The sequence below is a fragment of the Salminus brasiliensis genome, chromosome 20 (genome assembly GCF_030463535.1).
Source record: "Salminus brasiliensis chromosome 20, fSalBra1.hap2, whole genome shotgun sequence".
In the NCBI taxonomy this organism is placed as follows: Eukaryota; Metazoa; Chordata; class Actinopteri; order Characiformes; family Bryconidae; genus Salminus; species Salminus brasiliensis.
The window spans coordinates 16897195-16915649 of record NC_132897.1 but is presented as its reverse complement, the minus strand read 5'-3'; the positions used below and the strand labels follow the sequence as shown (position 1 = coordinate 16915649).

The window sequence follows — 18455 nt, the reverse complement described above, 5'->3', positions numbered from 1 at the left end:
TTCATTCTCATAAGATCATCTTCTCCTGGAAGTGTCTTACGATCTTATGATGCCGGACCAAAGCAGGCTAGCCTCCTGTCACCACGTTTTGTCCTCTCCAGAGTTCTGGTTTGTTTGTACAGCCTGTTTTCACGGAAGGAAAGTTCAGTGATTTTGGGAGGCCTGGTAGAGGCGCTTGGGCAGCTTTGATCCACCATAAACATTAAGCTGTCATTAGTGCTGCTTAGCACTAATGACGTCTTAGTGACTTCTTGTTTTCCGCATGCATATTGCCCGGAATACAGACTCCCCATGAAGCAGGAATGAAGAGAATGTCTCTTTTTTTTTTTTTAAACAAAGGCTGAATCGACGATATTTAGCCAATGTTGACGGCGCTTTGGAGGACTGGAGCGCGCTGCCAAATTCCATCAAGTAATTCAGCAGATGTCAGTGTGCTGTAGTGGAGTGCCTTGCGTCGTGAGGCTGCATTGAGCCGTGCACCAAGATGAGCGGCCGGCCAAGTCAGTCTTTCTCTGTAATTAAGATATTTTCCAAAAAGGTCTTTTGGCAGCCATTTTCGAATGAGGTCATTGTTCAATAACAAAATACTCTTGCATGCGGAGGGCAGCAGCCAATGGGAATTCGGGAAACAATGCATGACTCAATCCAGTCAATCATGTCCGTCATGCCATTACTTAGAAGTCTCCCTCATTTCACATTAAAAAGGGATGTGTAATGCTGTTTTGCTACCACTGACGATGCGGCTGTAATGAGACCAACTGGAATGTCCAAGTCTGATCTTGCTTTATAGTTTTGTCACATTTAAGAGATTGCTTTTCCACAATTTATCAGCGCTAGCTACAAGGTAAGTCCTCTCCAGGTACTCTGCACTAAAGGGTTATGCTAAGGGCAGCAGACATGATGCAATGATACGCTGTGATTCAGAGATTTATTTAGACACTTTACTTCAATAAGGGCTACTTTTTCTGAAATATGCTGGATACAAAAAAGACAGAGTTGGAAGTTTACATTCATAAACATGAATGTCATGGCAATAATGGGCTTTTTTTCCCTAGAAGTTTAATTATATAATTATACATACATATACATTTACACACACCTACATAGATTATTAATTCAGTATTGCTGTTTTAACTTGCCAAGGCCTAAACTTCCTGTTAGTGATCATGATTGACTACAGCTGGTCGCTTCTCGTTGCTCAAATAATAAGCATTTACACTCCTGCGATTGACTGAGACCCCGTACAGTGGGAAACTCCAAGGAGCTCAGTGCAGATCTGAGAAAAATGATCAGATATTGAGGTTAGGAATGGCTCCAAGAGACTGCAGATTCCAAGATCATCAGTTTAAACATATGCTCTTGCAAACGTTAGCACAGGAAGCTGCAGCTAACCACATGGACCTTGAAAAAGCCTTCTGGAGAAGGGTTTTATGGTCAGATTAGACAAAGATCTTTGGAGGAGTAAACGTGTGAGCGAGTGCATTCAACTTCAGGAACACTGTACTAACTGTTAAACATGGTGGTGGGAGCAACATGCTCTGGAGCTGTTCTGGAGTTGGATTGAATAGTGAAGAAGAAGGATTGCCTCAGAATTCTTCTACATAACATAACCAAGCTTGATAGTATGAATTTGGACATAACTGGGTGTTTTAAGACAGTGGTGCACATTGATGTTGGTTGTGGAGTAGATAATGCAGGCTAACCTTAAGCTTTTGGAAATGGCCTACCCAAAGTCCTGACCTTAAATATGTGGACTGTTCTGAAAAGTCACCTGAACTCTACCAGTTCTGCCAAGAAGAGTGGACAAATATCTAACCAGAATTCTGCCAGAAGCTTGCTAGTAGACATTTCTGAGGTGTGACCTCCAAAAAAAGACAATTCGGCCACCAAATTCTTCAAAAGCCCAATACTACCTTGACATTCATGCCCATGATGAGTCTAAGTAAACCACAGCTGTACCTTCCGCAGATTAAACACAACGTTCTTCTGTTTATCCTGACAGAATGTGTCTTACAGTGTTTTAGATAACAGCTCTTTCTTTTTTTCCTGCATAAATAAGGCTGGACTTACGGTGGAAAGGAATGAAGAAGTCCTTGCATTGCTTTTTGAGTCCTGTAAGTGTTCTGACCTTGACACTGAATGCCAGCTCATATGACCTATCAAATAGCGCCTGTGCCTTGGCCCAGGCTAAAAGCACTGCCACTCACGCCCTCTCCCTCACCCAGGCTCTTTTTTTTCCACCCCACTTGAAAACTAATGACATATTGAACCGTCTGTGCCGAGGTCAAGCCTTGGAAGTTGCTGGTGACAGTGGAAAAAGGAGGGGTAGATGATGTCCTATTGGCAACCGAGGTTCCAACAGCTCAATAGCCACGTTATGTAAATAGATTGACCACTGCATATCAGCTGCATGCTACGGTCTGGCTAAGCAGGAACGATTTCATAGCGTGACTTTAACGTATTTGTTTGGCTAGGTGCTGTTTTACTCTGGGGTCATGAAATCATATGTATCGCATATCAACTCACAATGCCACGTCCTCCATCCACATACAAGAGGAATCCGGTTCACAGTGTTCCAACCCAACACTTTATACTGTTTCCATATTTTAACAAGGTGTTAGGCTCTTAAATGAATGCAGTCTACTGCCACAGCTACTGCAGGTGTTGAAGCCAACATCTACTTATGATGCTAGCGTAGACCTGCTCTTCTTTTGATGTTGCAGTTTATGAGCAATGCTGTTTATGATCCTTTGTAGCTTAATACTACCTTTATTTATTCTGGTTGTAGTTAATGCAGTTGTAATTCTTTGGGGATTATATTGAATAGTTGGTTTTCCAGAATATTTAACTGAATGAAATTCAGTTAAATATTTTTTAAAGATTATTTTTAAATTGTAGGTTCTTACCAATGTCATGTGATCTCAGATGTAAACTGAGTCTAACACTAGGTCGGTGTTTCCTGGCCCCTGCTGTTAGTTCATTACACATGCCTCAGTTCAGGAGTGCAATCTTGCATGTTAAGCAGCACTCAATTAGAGGGAACCAGCAGTTTTAAGAGGTGTCTTAACAGACTGCTGTAGAGGAATATAAGTATTGTGCTCATGAAAACAAAAGGCATTAACAGGGAGGCCTTTTATAAGTGCCAGTGAACCTTGTGTAACCCTAAAGAGCGGCGTAAACAAACATCGAGTGGTTTTACACACTTACAAATAAAAGGTGCTACAATGTGAAGAACCTTTCGCCTGATGTAAAAATCTCAAACATCTCAAACACCTCAAATTCTTCAGAGGAGAGAAGCTTTATCGATGTCTGTAAGCATACATTTTTGTCATGACTGCTAGCAGATGTCTGTTCTCCTACTCTAAAGAAGGACGGGCAGACCTTTCTTGAGAACGGCAGGAACCTAACCTAGCCTAACTGGGTGAGAGAACATGCATTTTGCATGCAGACGGATGGGTCTGCGCTTTGTCTAGCTATCACATTCCTCTCTGGAAGGACTTCAAAAGGGAAGTGATGGGAGAAGTTCCATTGTAATGCTGGCAAACCCGGAAAGCCCTCGGCTCTTGTGTTCCTCACTTACCAGTTATCGCATGGAGAGACAGTGATGCAAGCCTGGGGGATTAGGCCTTTCCCTGGCTGGCTGGCACACAGCCACGCACAGCAGAGCCCAACAGGTCTTCCATCAGGCCACGGTGGAGTGAATGATAGCCCTGATCTCAGACACATGACACATGACAACTTTGAGAGTATAGTTGTTGTGAGATGTTCTTGACAGTTTTCTGTGACTGTAATGTAGCCTGGCTAATAAGGCAAACTATGTGACTGTTGCACTAAGCTTCATGCACCAGACGGTCTGGAGGGGAGTGGGGGGTGGTCCAGCATTAAGTTTAGATAAAATAAGCTTTTTCTTGCGCTAAATTAAACCTATTACGTGCTTTTCAGAGGAGTGCAAGGCGGTCAACCAGTGTGTATCGATTGCCCTTTCACATCTGAAAGCATGATATGTGAAGTTACTCCAATGTCTTTGTTATTCTTTGTCCTTTTTGGAGGTCTCCCCCTCCCCCTCCTCCCCACTTCTTGCAGATGATGCTTCCACCCTTTGTCACACAGAACCACTGCTTGGTCAGCCTTAGGGTTAGATCTACTTGGGTGAGGGGCAGCGGGCAAGCTGTGTGGGCATCCCGCCTGGCTTTTCCCACACGCTTCTGTCAGATGTAGGTGAACCTTGACCCCTGCGAGTTCTCACCGCGGCGGGATGAGACACCATTCAGTCGGCACTTTCTATTCAGCTCTGCGCCTCCATTTAAAAACCGGGCTCACATTGTAGCCAGCCTCCCTATTGTCTAGCCAGCAGGCGAGGTCAGGAGACTGGCTGCTACAGGCCAGGGTGAGACTTCCGAAAGCTCATTCACATCTGACCTGACCCCCCATTCCACTGCTGAGTCATAGGGATCAAACGCTGGGAATCTGGGCTCTCTCCTCTCTTTAGATTATTCTTCAAATGGGAAAGACCCGATGGAATAAATTGACAAATTATATTCTTTCGTGCGGAATTGGTCTCCGTGGTGTGCACAAGTGTTTTTAAATGCTAATTTTTTGCTGAGTGATGCAGTTAAAAGATTTCAAAAGAACGACATTGATTGTGGACGTCTGTCTTACTGCTAATGACTTTTGTATTGTTCTGAAACAAGTTTTTGAAACATGGTTAACAGGTTCAAACTGAGCCTGTTGTGCATACTGCAGTATGAATCAGGGCTGATGTTAGCGGTAGGACATTTAGGATATTAGCATTAAAAGCAAATCAACTGGACTTACATTGGAATTTGTATTTGCCATATTGATCACATAGGCTTATGACATATAGTAGAGGCTAAGGTAGAAGCCATTTAATTGATGTAACCCCCCTCCAACAAACACACACACCCAAAGCTCTATTCAATAAAACAAAAACAACATTTCTATAAAGTCCAGTTTCTCCTCATCCCTTCGTCCTCTTGTGGAACCAGCCTGAATGCCTGTCTAGTAGTATTTAATTAATGAAAGCATGCAGGGTCATCTAAGTACTAAGTTTTTGGTTGGGCCCATTAAGGCTTTGTGCTTGAAGTCCTAAGACGAGTTTTACAACCATTCTAGCAGACATCGACGAGTTATCTCTACAAAGATCTCAGGGCTCAGTTTCCCAAAAGCATTGTAGCACAAAGATTGTAACATGGTAGAGGAGCGATTAAACGGCCTACAGTTAAGTGATGCATTTGAGAAACTGGACCTGGCATGTCTGGACTTGTTTCGTAAGGAATTGTTTAGTAGAAACCTCTGATTGTTCTCCTGCTCTAATTCCCTGCTCTATCAACATTCATGTACTGGAACCTCAGTGCCTCTGTTTTCAATTTACTTTATTTTCTCTCTCTCTCTCTCTCTCTCTCTCTCTCTCTCCCTCTCCCTCTCCCTCTCCCTCTCTGTCTCTCTTCCTCCCCTCCTCCCTCCCCACTCTCTCTCCTGGTTTTGTCATGCCCCAAAGTGTTGTCAAGAAGGGCATGCAAACAAAACTAACACATAGCATTGTGCATAGGGAGAATTTCTTGACATGGAGGCTCCAGAATGGGGAGTACAGGAAAGGAGTTTTGGGGATGGAGTAGGAGGAGGAGGAGGAGGAGGGTGGGTGTGGGGTTCAGTGCACTTCATTGGACTGCAGCACATGCTTTAAATCTTCTGGTGAAGGTCTCTTTGATTCGTGTCCTGCTGTGCGCGCTGAAGCCCACACTGCTGCGCCTCTGTCCCGTGGATCACCTGTCAGATTTGGGAGAGTGAAAAAAGTGTGTGTGTGTGTGTGTGTGTGTGTGTGTGGGGCTGGGGGTCTTAGAGGGGAAAGTTCTCCCTCCCTCCCTCAATGGGCCCCCATACCCCTGGCCCCACTGTGTGGCCTGCCTCCCCACCACCACCACCTCCACCACTCCTGCACAGGCCTCCTCCTCACACGCAGAGGGCCGAACCAGGGAAGGTGCTTGCGCATTGGTCCCCTACAGTGGCGGAGCAGGCAGGCCGCCAACCCTACTCTTTTCGAATGGCCCGGACCAGATGTTCACTGTCAGGGAACCCTCGGCCGCTCTTAATAAATTCAGTCACTGTAAATCCAGAAAATGGCCAGACAAACGGAGTCTTCCTCATGCACGTCCACAAGCTGCTGTGAGGCTGCCTCTGCCTGTGGGTTGTGACCTGGTGGTTGACCCTCCCCGTTATTCATGAATGGGGTCTGAATGGACTGATGAAGGACCTCTCCCTCAAACAGCTTTGAAGCTCCCTAATCCCTGTGCCTAGGCCCCACACTTCAGTTAGTCCCCCTCATAACAACACTAATGTCATAATTAACAGCAGTCTTATGTGCCCTTAAATAGAACCCTGTGGGACTCCACAAAACATCCTAAACGGTTACCAAACACTTCATAGACATTTGTGCATTAAGGCAAATAATTGGGTTAATTAGACCCCTGATATACTATATGGACAAAAGTATTGGGACACCTGGTTATTCATTGTTTCTTCCAAAAGCAATAGTATTAAATAATAGTTTACCCTGCTTTTGTTGGAGTAACTGTCTGTAATGTCCAGGGAAGGCTTTCTTCTAGATTTAGGAGCACTGCTGTGAGGATGTTGGATGATCACCACCCCACCTCACCCCCAACTCATCCCAACAGTATTAGCTGGAGCACCATCATTCCAGAGAACACAGTTCCACTGCTCCACAGCATGGTTCCAGTAGGTTCATGTTTATCTGCCCCAGAGGGTACTGTTGTATTGGTAATACTAGACAAGCTGTGTGTGTGCATTTGCACATCTGGGTCAGCAACAGGTGCAACTTAAAGTAGCTGAATGCGCTCAGTAGAAGGGGTGTCCACTCACAGTTGGGCATATGGTGTATTCACAAGGACTACTCTTTTATAAAGTTGCACTAAGCCCTCGGCGCCAGGTCCAGCGCAACCTACCAGCGTGGGCTATGTAGATGGAAAAATGGACGATGGATCGCACAAAACGGGAGGATCATGAGTGTAGTCATTTATTAATACTAGTATGTCCACCATTGAGCATTCAGTTACTAATTTGTCCAAAGCTTGTTCCCAGCTCCAATTTTGCGGCATCGTTTAATCCCTGTGCCTCTTAGGCGAGCAGAGAGTAGGCAACCTCTGCACAAGTTATGTGATTAGCTGGAGGGATAATTAATCGAATGTTAATTTCACATCCATTATGAGCACACCTGGCCCACAGGGTCTTAGCAGCGATAACAGCTTTGAAGGCGAGTGTGTGCCAGCATTACAGACTGTTCCAAAGTGATTTTCTCCCAGTTGTTTTGGCAGATTTCCCAGTTGTTTTGGCAGATTTTTTGGTTAGGTTGGTTTGGTTGACACTTCAGAGGCACCTGGACAAAAAAAACAATATTTGCAAGTTGATGTCTTTGGCATAGGCCTCCTCATCTCGCAGGCCCTGCGGTATATGGAAGACCTCCTGGGCGACTCGGTGGGACCAAACTGGTGGCGGCAGCTGGGAAGGAGGGAAAAGGCAAAATGTCAGCGTCTAGAAAGCAGCTAGATAGGTGTGTGAGTAGAGGGTTTTAAAAGACAGGTGGAAGACAGTGTCTTGGCTGAACTTTCACTAAAGCTGTAATTTCTCATATAGCGCCACAGATTCTCAGCAGAATTTAGTTTAGGACATTCACCTTCAGTTTACTAGCAGACTGAGGGTGACGGTCTTGCAGTATTTTTTCTGTACTGTGCTCCATCCATACTTCCTTAAAGTTTAACAAGATGTCCTGTGCCTGTCCTGTGAAAAGCATTAACAGAGCATGATACTACCACCACCATGCTTGACAGTAGCTATAGTATCGCTTGATAGATGGGTAGTGTTACATTTTTCTTACACATGCTTCTTTTTGTTCACAAATGTGAAGTGCTCTCTTGGTCTCATCTGACAGTAGAACATTGCACACATGTTAGTCGGACCACTCTCATGTTTTCTGGCAAGCATTTTGTACATCGTCTGCAGTACCTTCTGTCTTGCCACTCTCTTATTCGGGGCAGTTTTATTCGTTGATATTGTGAACAGGTGCATCTTTATTCCTTTTTCAAACACAAACACTCTCTCTAGCTCTGTAGTAATTGTTTACATCAGAGGTCTGCAGCTTACTTGGAAACTCTATCTTTTCTAGATAGTGCCTGATAAGGTGTTATGCAGTCTCCCACTTAATGATTATTATTCCCACAGAACAATATGCACTGGGTTCCGGTGCTGTTTAAAATTCAGGTTAAAATTAGGTTTGATAGCAGAAAGCAATTATTTCCAGTTGTCGCAGTTGTGTTTTTGTTAGGGATTTCTTGCCATCACTGTAGGTCCGGAGTGCTAGAGTTTGAATACTTCGGCCAGTACATTGTATTGTTTCTTCAGAATAATAAAATATTTCAGTGCTGAAAACATATTTTTAGCCCCTAAAACAGAGCGCAGTAAGACTGGAAAAATGTTACACATCATTTGTAACCCAGAATGTTCTGATAAGTTTGAATGTGCACACATGCCCTACACTGGAACACATTTTGAATAGCTTCTTCCAAAGAAAGCTCATGATACATGATCGCTGTGTAGCAATTTCTACATTTTTGATCGAAGATCTAATGCAGAGTGCTCCAGCTTGCTCATCTTTTCCTGGCAGGTTCACGCCGCTTTGACACACTCCTAATTTTTCAGCTCCTTTTTTCTTCAGCCACTTGCACGGTGTGGCCTCAGCTGTATTTATAGAGCCAAAGAAACCTGTTAGTTCACTAAAACAGCAGTCGGCTGCTTTGGAAGTCATTCGATCTTGCGGAGAGAACGAAGAAAAAAGAAAAAAAGAAAAAGATAAAACAAAAAAAGGTAGGGGTTGTAAAAATAAAGAAAGAGAGGTCAAGCTCCTCACTGTCCAATTGGGAATATCTCCAGGACATCTTTTATATGCATTTGAAGGTCCTGCCTATATGGAAAGTACATTATCACAGGCCACAGGCCTTAAGTGCAATAGCATTGTTGTGAAGGCTTGGAAAGCCTGCTATGAGCGTCCCTGTGCCTCCTGGACGAGATTCATGGCGCTCTGGAGGATGACTCTGATCTGGCACTGGTCAGCCAGCTTTAAGCAGAGAGTGAGTGGAGAGACAGAACTCTTTGAACCATTTCTTGGGGCCGCTCTTTTTTGGGGAGCTGCTCTGCCAACAGAGCGGTGCAGGACAGTAAATCTCTGGTCAGCGTGGCCAAAAGCTGCCTAAAGTCTTCATTCGTTTGCCCAGTGAGACTCTGGCAAACCTCCAGCAGGGCTCTGGGGCTTATTGATGTTGGCCGAGTCTGCTTGTCTGTTCTGTCTCTGCTCATAAGGATGCTGGGAACCTACCTGAGGACCCAGCTCTTTTATTTGGTCTTTACTTACCCAACTCACTTACTCTCTCTCCCTCTCTCTTTCTCTCTCCCTCCCTCAGTGCCACTTTGGAAGGCTTTTCTCATTGTATTTTTGTATATTGCTTCCAGTGCAGTCCTTCTCTACTCGTTTTTATCACCGTCCTTCTTACCTCAGTTAAAGTAATGCCGTTATCTCGTCTGTTTTTCAGTGTGGCAAGGGATCTTCAGGCCAAGGTGTTGCCGTCACATGCCACCGCCTGCACACCTCACGTGCCGCTAATGCTCAGTTTACAGGTGAAAGGGGCATTAACTCCAATCCCTCTGAAGCTCTTGAATGCCTGTGTGGCTGTTGCTTTAATAAGACTCTGCCTCAACTATCGTGGTGTATGTTTTCCCAAAAAGCACAAGCTATCACCAATTTTCACCATTTTGTTTTTCTTTTTTAATTCAGAATCCTGCCAAGAACGTGAAGGTAAGCTCTTTAGGCACAGCGAAAGTGAATGAGGCCCTCTCAATTTCATGGTAAGTGCTTCTGGTGTTATCGAGACACGTTCTGTTCCTGTGAATGCCATTTCACAGGTCACCGATATCTTCAGGGGGCAACTTGTCAGCTGGAGTAATTGGCTGTCTCTGATATTTGAGTATGCCCTTTTTACGCTCGAAGTGAGTCTCTACGCGGCTCTTCTGCATGGGACAGCCTGTCTACAGTAACACGTGCAGAGTGCTGTCTGACCACAAACAAGTACCACAGATCGGCATGCTTGTCTTTCTCTCTGAAAGCTGTACTTGAAACTCGGAGAACACTCTGTGAAGGAAGAGAAGAACATAGAGGCATGCCAAGAACGCAGAGACTTTTATTAGGGTTAATTACTTTGCCTGCAGGCCTCATTGATATATAGTAACAACAACTTGGCAGAAGTTCATAACCAAGCATTGACTTACAAACTTTAAAAAACACACTGGTCTAGCAATGGTGGAAGGCCCTCTAATCATCCAGACCATCCAGACCCTCAGTATAGCTTGATGTAATCGAACCGCAGTGTAAAATGAATGCATTTACACTCACTTAACTCTCGCTGGTGCTACGAAATAGTCCGCGCAGGTAAGCCGTGTGCGTATCCGGCCTCCAAACCTACATGTTTAGTGGGTAACACCGTTGGATGGCGAGGATGTAGTCCACGTTTGCATGCGTTCGAGAGCAGTAGGTCTAGTAGGATTTACTGTAGCTGTCTTGGCCAGATTGCTCCATGGGAATCGTAGTGCGGTTGCTGGCCACCGGCCCACTGGTGCAGGCTTGCTCCATTCAGCTCATGCCACGGTCAGCCCTTCCCAGACAGCCAGTGAAACTACATGAAGCATAAATTTACAGGTTGTGTAATACATCAGGCCTTATCTGTAAAGCTCCACTATGGATCAGCGGGTTCTCTGAGCCAGTTAATAAAAGGCAGAAAGATGCTTTCTGACATGTACGTTCTGACATGGTACATTTCAGTTAATGATTCTTAATTATACGCGTTTGTCTTGCCATGTTTATCTTTCTCAGTGATGTCATCGGCATTCAGTGACTGTTTAGAAAGTCCAGAGCAAGCCAGGCAACCGGGGCTGATCCTGTGAGGTCTGAAATTTATCCTATTGACCCCTGCCAGCCCTGCATGCCCTTCTTGGTAAACCATCACATGTAATAGTAATCTGTGTAGGCCAAGGAGCAGCTGGACGCACTAGGCACCCTCTGCTGTCAGTGGTCTGAAGCGGGGCCATCTTAAGATTAGCCAGCTACTCTCAGATGCATGGCAAAAGAGCATTTTGTTGCGTCAGCTGGCCAGAAACCTCGAGCCACGTCTCTCTCTCAGGCCAAGTGGACCGGCTCCAGCCCACGTTTGGGATGAGGAAATGTCTTCATCTCGGTCAGATACACTTGATGCCTCTTTCTTGACTGTTGCTGTCCGTTTCAAACACCTGCTCCACGTCATGTGAATGAGGTCACCGTTGTGTGTTTATGTGCGCATGGAAGACGGAGATAAAGTAGGTGATGGGGAGAGATGAGAGAAAGACAGTGAAAGGCAGCAGAGCTGTTCCTTTTGGGCTTGACGTGTTATAGTTAATTGTTTGACTCATTGCTGTCCACGTTAACTGTTTTGTTGAAAGCAGGAAACCTGAACCCTGTCTACTACAGGAGGTTCTTTCAGGAGTAGCTATGCTGGAACATTTGTTACTTTGCATTTCCTTCTCTACACTCTACACGTTTAAAATTAAGGGTGCTTCAGATGGTTCTTTGAGCCACTCGTGCAGTTTTCATGAAGATTCTGATAATCACCAGTGCTTTCTTATTTGAGATTTGTTCAATTTACGAGGATAAATAATGGGATAAATAATAGGTTCAATAATGGGATTCACCATTATAATAACATAGCTGCAAATTAGGGCTTTAGATTATTTAGGTCATCAAATACTCAAGTAAGCCCATACATTCTTTAGATTATATATATATATATATATATATATATATATATATATATATATATATATATATATATATATATATATATAGGAAAATATTGATGAATGAGAATTTTTTAAAATTTATACATTACAGTTTAGTCCTGGTCCGCTTTGCCTTCATACTGACATATTTCAAACCAAAATTTGGGAAAAAAGTATGACGCACATATGACAGAAGGTTGCATAATGTGGATGTGTCCATAGGTCCTGCGTGATCCACACAATAACAAGTGGGGAAAAAACTCAAAATCTAACTGCTGGACCTTAAACCTGGCTAATTAACCCACGTTGTCTTGATCTCTCAGAATGAAATCATGATTTTGATGCGCACCGAAGTTTGAAAAGCAGCATTGACATTTACTCCAACGAACCATAATAACAGAGCAATCGAACCAAAGCTGGGAAGTAGGAACACACCCTTAAAGATGTGTGAGTGTGAAGAACCTTTTGTGAAGGTTTAATGAACCTTCACTTGATGTTAATTCATAGAAAATTAAAAAGAAAAAAAAAGGCTAAACCATCTCCAACCAACATGATCGTCTGAAAAGCTATGAAGTATAATTCCCTCAACCTAGTTTTTTACGATTATCTGTCCCACATCCACTGTGAGCTTTTGTACCTTGAACGATCCTACTTTTCTTCCTCCACCTCTACTACCTCGCCCCTACAGTACTCAACTGGAGAGGAGCCAGCGTAGATTGGGGCCAGAGAAACTTTTCAAGCGTTTTTCACAAGATGTAAGCCGCTTTCTCTGCTCAGCTAGACCACGCATTGGTCCCAGTGATCTAGAGGAGACTAGACTGGGTGACCTAGTGGTCATCCCAGCAGCCATCTGCCACCATCCTGCTAGGCTTACCATGACTGTGGTCTCTCACGCGAACAGGAGTAAGCTCAGGAATTATATTCATTCTGAGTCCAGTCCCACTTGTAAAATGCTTCAGAGAACATGCCGGCTTTTAGAGCAGGAAGCTTACAAACAGGGGTCAGTCGTTAACCCAGTACACCGGTGTATCTTCAGTAATATCCTGGTAAGATTAACTGTAAGAGGACCTGCATATTTGTGCTGGCAGGTTTGACCCTGTTTACAGTAGCGTACCAGTTTGAAAGTTTTCCATAGTGTCAGTGCAGACCCTGTGTCCTCCAGAAGAGGGCCTGCTGCAGACAAACAGACAGACAGACAGACGGACCGGCATGAAGGCAGGCGGGCTGTCTCAGCGCTGGTCTGGGGCAGCTCCTGTTACCGAGACGGATTTGTTAACACTGTTTGGGTCGGCCAGGCCCCAAGGCTAACGCCCGTTGAAGTGACTTAATCTGTCATTAAACTCCTGTTACACTACGATCGAGCCACAGCTCAATGCCCCCTAAAGACTCTCCAGGAGGAAAGACGAGACGCAATCTTCCGACTCGTTGGAGTGGGCCCTCATGAAAGAGGCAGACGCTAATAAATCCTAACATGGCACAGATAGGTGGCCGCGCTGAACTGGAAAAGCCTGAGCAACTGACTTTATTTAGCACACGCGTTTAGTAGTACTGTTTATATACACTCCGATTAGGCAGGCAGGGATAAATATAGTCATTATTGCTGGTTATTCCTTTTATAAATAAGCATCTCTATATATTTGTGCGTGTGTTTTGAAGTCTGCTTGTTACTATGAGGTTTAGCTAACAAGTTCTTACTATGAAATGTATGTTAACTATAAACTTTAGAACAACAGCAGGTCCTCAGACTTTGGGATATATTCTACCATGACAACAATCATGAGGCCCAAATGAATCTGACCCGCATGCTGCTTTTCCCTGTCGAATCCTTGTCTTATCTTTGAGTATTCAAGGAAGGAAGGAAGATTCTTTGGCAGGTTGTCTGATTTGGTTAAGGATATCTCATGCTGTCCATCTGTTTGTTCTAAAGGGGGTAAATTCATAGAACTGATCAGTATCCATCAGCATATCGTCCCTGTCATGCAAAAACTTTGTAAATCTGTCAGATTAAGCAATTGGCTGCGTTATCACCGAGTGGGTAGATGGCGCTAGGTGTGTCTTAGCTAGGGACCCAACGCTTTCCTCTGAGCATGTCGGCTGGGTATGCTGCATTGCCGGCAGCTCGAAAAGAGGCGATGGCGGACATTGCATATAAGGGAGGAGACGTCCTTTAAGTCCTTAAGTCCTTTCCCTCCTAGTGCTGGGAGCATTGCTAGTGCTAAGGGAAGCCAAGAATGAGTGGGTTAATTGGCAGAAATGGGGGCAAAATTAGATTAAAAAAGAAACCTTATAATTCTACTTTGACTGTTTTTTGTTTTACTATTTGACATAATTTAATTGTGTTCAGTTCAATTGTTCTTTAGATGTTCTTTATGTGTCAATGTTGGACCAATAGAAATGCTCCAAAATGACTTGGAATCTTTATAAATTGACTCCCATGATAAAGTTGCCATGTTTTTAGTTGTGGTTTTTGACAGAAACTCTCTCTCTCGCTATATATATATATATATATATATATTTTTTTTTTTTTTTTTTTTTTTTTCTGTCACAAATGTATCTCATCTGAAATTAAGTAAGGTTTTCATCATTGGAAAGGGTTATAAATGTCTTTTGACTGTGTTAACCCATTAGATGTTGCCACGGTTTAGTCACTAGAACTTGGGCTTGATTAGAACAAATGGAAGTGCAAACTGACTCACTATGTGATTAAATATGCAGTTATGTAATAGCAGAGCACTTCTGGAAAACAAGCAACAACACATAGGTGAATTTGGCTATACTAAAATCCCCTTAGATGTGAGTGAGTGAATAAATATTTAATAAGTATGTGTGTTACCCTGTGATGGACTGATGGACTGTGATTATATGTAGGCTTCTGACCCACCACAACCGTGACCAGGAAGAAGCCGATAAGAGCATGTAGGAATAAATAAATAGGTGGATGGAGAACATTATGAATACTGTAGTAGATTGTATTTAATTAAGCTTACAATCACAGAAAGTGTCACCAGTGTGTCACATCACATGTTTTAATGCACATCTGCCTTATAGCCTTTGATAACGTGGGCTGCTAAGTGAGGGATTACTCTTACTGTTCCTGGAAAACGAAATGAACCCACTCGATCTTTGGGGAAATGTACCAAAATATCCCTCTCTCTTAAGCGTATTCTGTATAACAGATGGTTTTGGTTTACTCACTGTGTAATGAAGTGCTGACATATAAAAGTAAATCATGTATCGAATACCAAGCTAACACATGATCCTCATAATCTTGCGTTCCTCAGAACGGCGACTATGCTGAGTATCCATATTAACCAAATTGGCAGGCTTTCGTTGCTTTTGAGAGGTCTGTAGTCTCAAGTGTTATTGCTGTCAGATTCTACATCTCCGTCCCTCTGACTGATGTTTTCTTAATGGTCTCCTGACAGCTGTTTTTCCTTTCTCTTTAGAAGTGATTATCTATCGAGCATGGAAAACTAATTGAGGAGGTGTAACGCAGAGCCGCTGCTTTTTTCCAGGCACTCGTTCGAAGCTCTCAGACGCTGCCATTTCCATTGAATATCTCCCATAAACACACTTAACACTATCACAGAGAAAACACTATTTTTTGAAAACTTGGACTTCAAGGAAATTGACCAAGGGGGTTGTTTGACTTTTTAAAAAAAGTATGTCAACATTCATTGCCGTTGTATTTGATGTTAATGTTACAAAAGCTGTACTCTACACTGTAGAAACATGGTATTTGAAGTTAAAAGGTTGGTAACCAGGGCTGCATAAACATTTCAAAGTTTGAGCTTTAGATCTATAGTGAGTTACCAGGATGTAAAATGTAATATTTATAAGCACCTGGTGAACCTTCTGAAGTGGGTTTTGTACAGTGTGCTGTTGATTAAATGGAAACAGAGGAACCACTTAAGATGCTCTTAAGAGGTTCCTCCACAGTTTCGAACTGAAGAACCTCCAAAAGGCCCTCAGGGATCTTATACTTTTAACAGCATACATAAAGTATTTCTGTGTCTGTGTGTGAGAGTAAGGTGCATGACATTATCAAAACACAGTGAAAGTTTGTCTTTTTTTTTTCAGATAAAGAAGTACTTTGAACTGGAGCCACTGGCGAGAGGGAAGAGATGGATCCTTGAGGGCAGCACGATAAACAACATGGAGGCGGTGAGGGAAAGCTTCAGTCAGCTCATCAGCCTTTTGGAAGAAAAGGAGCTGCGACCTGGCAGGATATGATTCAGTCTTACTTCAAAGATAGAGAGCAAAAATGATTGTCCGGCTAGTCAAAACGAGTAAAAAAATCAGCTTGATGTGTCTGTGGGGGAGTGTTGTTTGGCTGAAGGAGTTTGCAGGACTTGTTTATTTCTTACCTCTTCCTCAAAGATGGTTTTATAGCGCTGAAGAGGAGAAACGGACGTCAACTCCAAAACAACAGCCACACGTAGGTGGAGCCATCAAGAATTTTGTTGCGCATGAACCCAAAAGGTTTTTTTTTATTTTGCCTGAAACTGTGCCATTTATTAAATGATGTTTTATTTTTACTTTGTTATAAGTGAGGTGAAAACTCCAGCTTATTCAGAGCTCACTTCATACTGATGTATAGTGTAAAGCATCATGACGTTGTTTGCATTGATCACCGCAGCCAGTTTTGTGCAAAAGTCTTCCAGTAATTTCTTCTTGCTTGTCAAACAGACTGTAAGCAGTCACAGATAAATTATGAGATGTTTAAAGGTGCCCTAGAATGGAAAGCTGTATTTTGTTTGGCATAGTTCTTTGACATATCATAAAAAACAGGGATGGAAACAGGGCCAATTCCAAAACCACAGATCTTACATAACAATCCTAGCATATTTTATTTGCATCCCCAATATTTACATACAACTTTCTCACTAGCGAAAGCCTTCCGGGGCTAAATGCAGTGGCTGCTTTGGGCGAATATCGAAGTGTGACTAGAAAGGCTAAAAGCTAACACTAGGCCAACCGAAGCAAGCATCACTGCGAGAATCTGCACAGAAGCTGATAACAAAGGATGATAAGAAAGGCAAAAAGGCTGAAATCTAACAGTGAATCGAGAAGAAACAACTGCTGGACTAAAAGCTGTCCCAGCCGACTGGCTACAGTCTTATTTAGATAGCTAACCACACAGTGCAGAGAGCACAGCAACACTATTCGTTAAGAATAGTTCTTGAACAGTTCTTGATACGGTGCAAGATTAGGCTAGAATAGCTAGGTTAGGCTAGGTTATGTTGTGCAGCATGACTTTTTTTTTTTTTTACAAATCTACCATTTACAGACAATCAGTGTGAATTTTATTCAGAGGAAAAATAACAGGGTTGTAAATAGGTTTGTTAAACTGCACACACTATTTATACTGAACAAATGCATTCTATGGCACCTTTAAAGTTAATAGCCATGAATGCATAATGAAGTAGACAATAGGAAGGTATTTATACTTTTATATAGTGTAATTTTCATGTACTACAACACACGCGCACACACACAACCGACTCTATCATTCATTAAGTAGATCAATACATGCACCCATGTATACATATACAGTTGCTCTAATCTCTCTTCTTCTGCACTGTATGGACACTTCTCAAGTTAAGCTGTTCATTTTGTTGTTTGAAAAGGTGACACACCCCTTTACTAGGGAACGCCTGGCCTGTTTCAGGTTTGGGAATACAAACTCTATCAATCAGTGGCCACAACAGCTGCATTTGACAAGTCCCTGTCCACTAGTCTAATGCCTTCCAACTGTCTACGGAGACCCCTCCCCGTCTGCCACCTCGTTTCCTGGCCCGCCACTCTCTATCTGCACGCTCACCCAATGCTTCTCGCCAGTATTATCTAAATTCCTCCCTGCAAATTTAGATTCCTGCTGCCGTACCTCTGCGATGTGTGATATTTTATGTCTCACAGGTGTCTCGCAGGACCCCTTTATAGACTTGTATCAGAGCTGTTGAGACCTGTATATCTTCATTTGAGCTCAGGCATGTCAGACAGGATATTAATAGCGTCAACTTTGCTTTAGAATATCTAGTCAATTGCTTTTTTGATGATTCGTTTGGAAAAACTGGCACTACTACTGACATTCTGCGAGGAAAGTCACTGTAAAGATGCTTCTGTTGAACATAGTTGTTTAGCCACTCACACTACAGTATTTAGGCTGCAAACTACAATATTTTGTTATTTATCATAAGATCTATTTTACAATATACAGTATATAAACATAACATTCAATATATACAGTGGGGTAAAAGTCTGTTTTTGCATATTTGTCACATTTCAGATCAACCAATTTTATAAATAATAAACACAAAACACAATGCAGCTTTTAAATGGTTATTCTCTTTATTGAAGATTTGTTTAAAACCTGTATAACACATGAAAATGTAGTTGCTCCTTTAGCTATAAATCAACCACTTAACCAAATTCAGTTGACAATTGAGTTAAATTTCACTAGCCACACACAGGCATTTTTACTACCAGATAGAGCTGCACAATATTGGAAAAATGACATTGCAATATTTTTCATTTCTGTGATATGTTGTAATATTTAAAAATAC

At 42.8% G+C, this 18455-nt stretch overlaps 1 protein-coding gene across 1 annotated transcript in view; it reads left to right on the top strand.

Annotated features, from left to right (window-relative positions):
• arl15a (ADP-ribosylation factor-like 15a) overlaps positions 1–16908 on the top strand; it is a 98338-nt gene extending 81430 nt beyond the window's left edge. The window contains exon 5 of the mRNA XM_072664890.1: positions 15970–16908. Coding sequence (XP_072520991.1) covers positions 15970–16122 — 153 coding nt within the window. The 3' untranslated portion in view covers positions 16123–16908. The remainder of the gene's footprint in view (positions 1–15969) is intronic.
• Positions 16909–18455: the final 1547 nt, after the last annotated feature.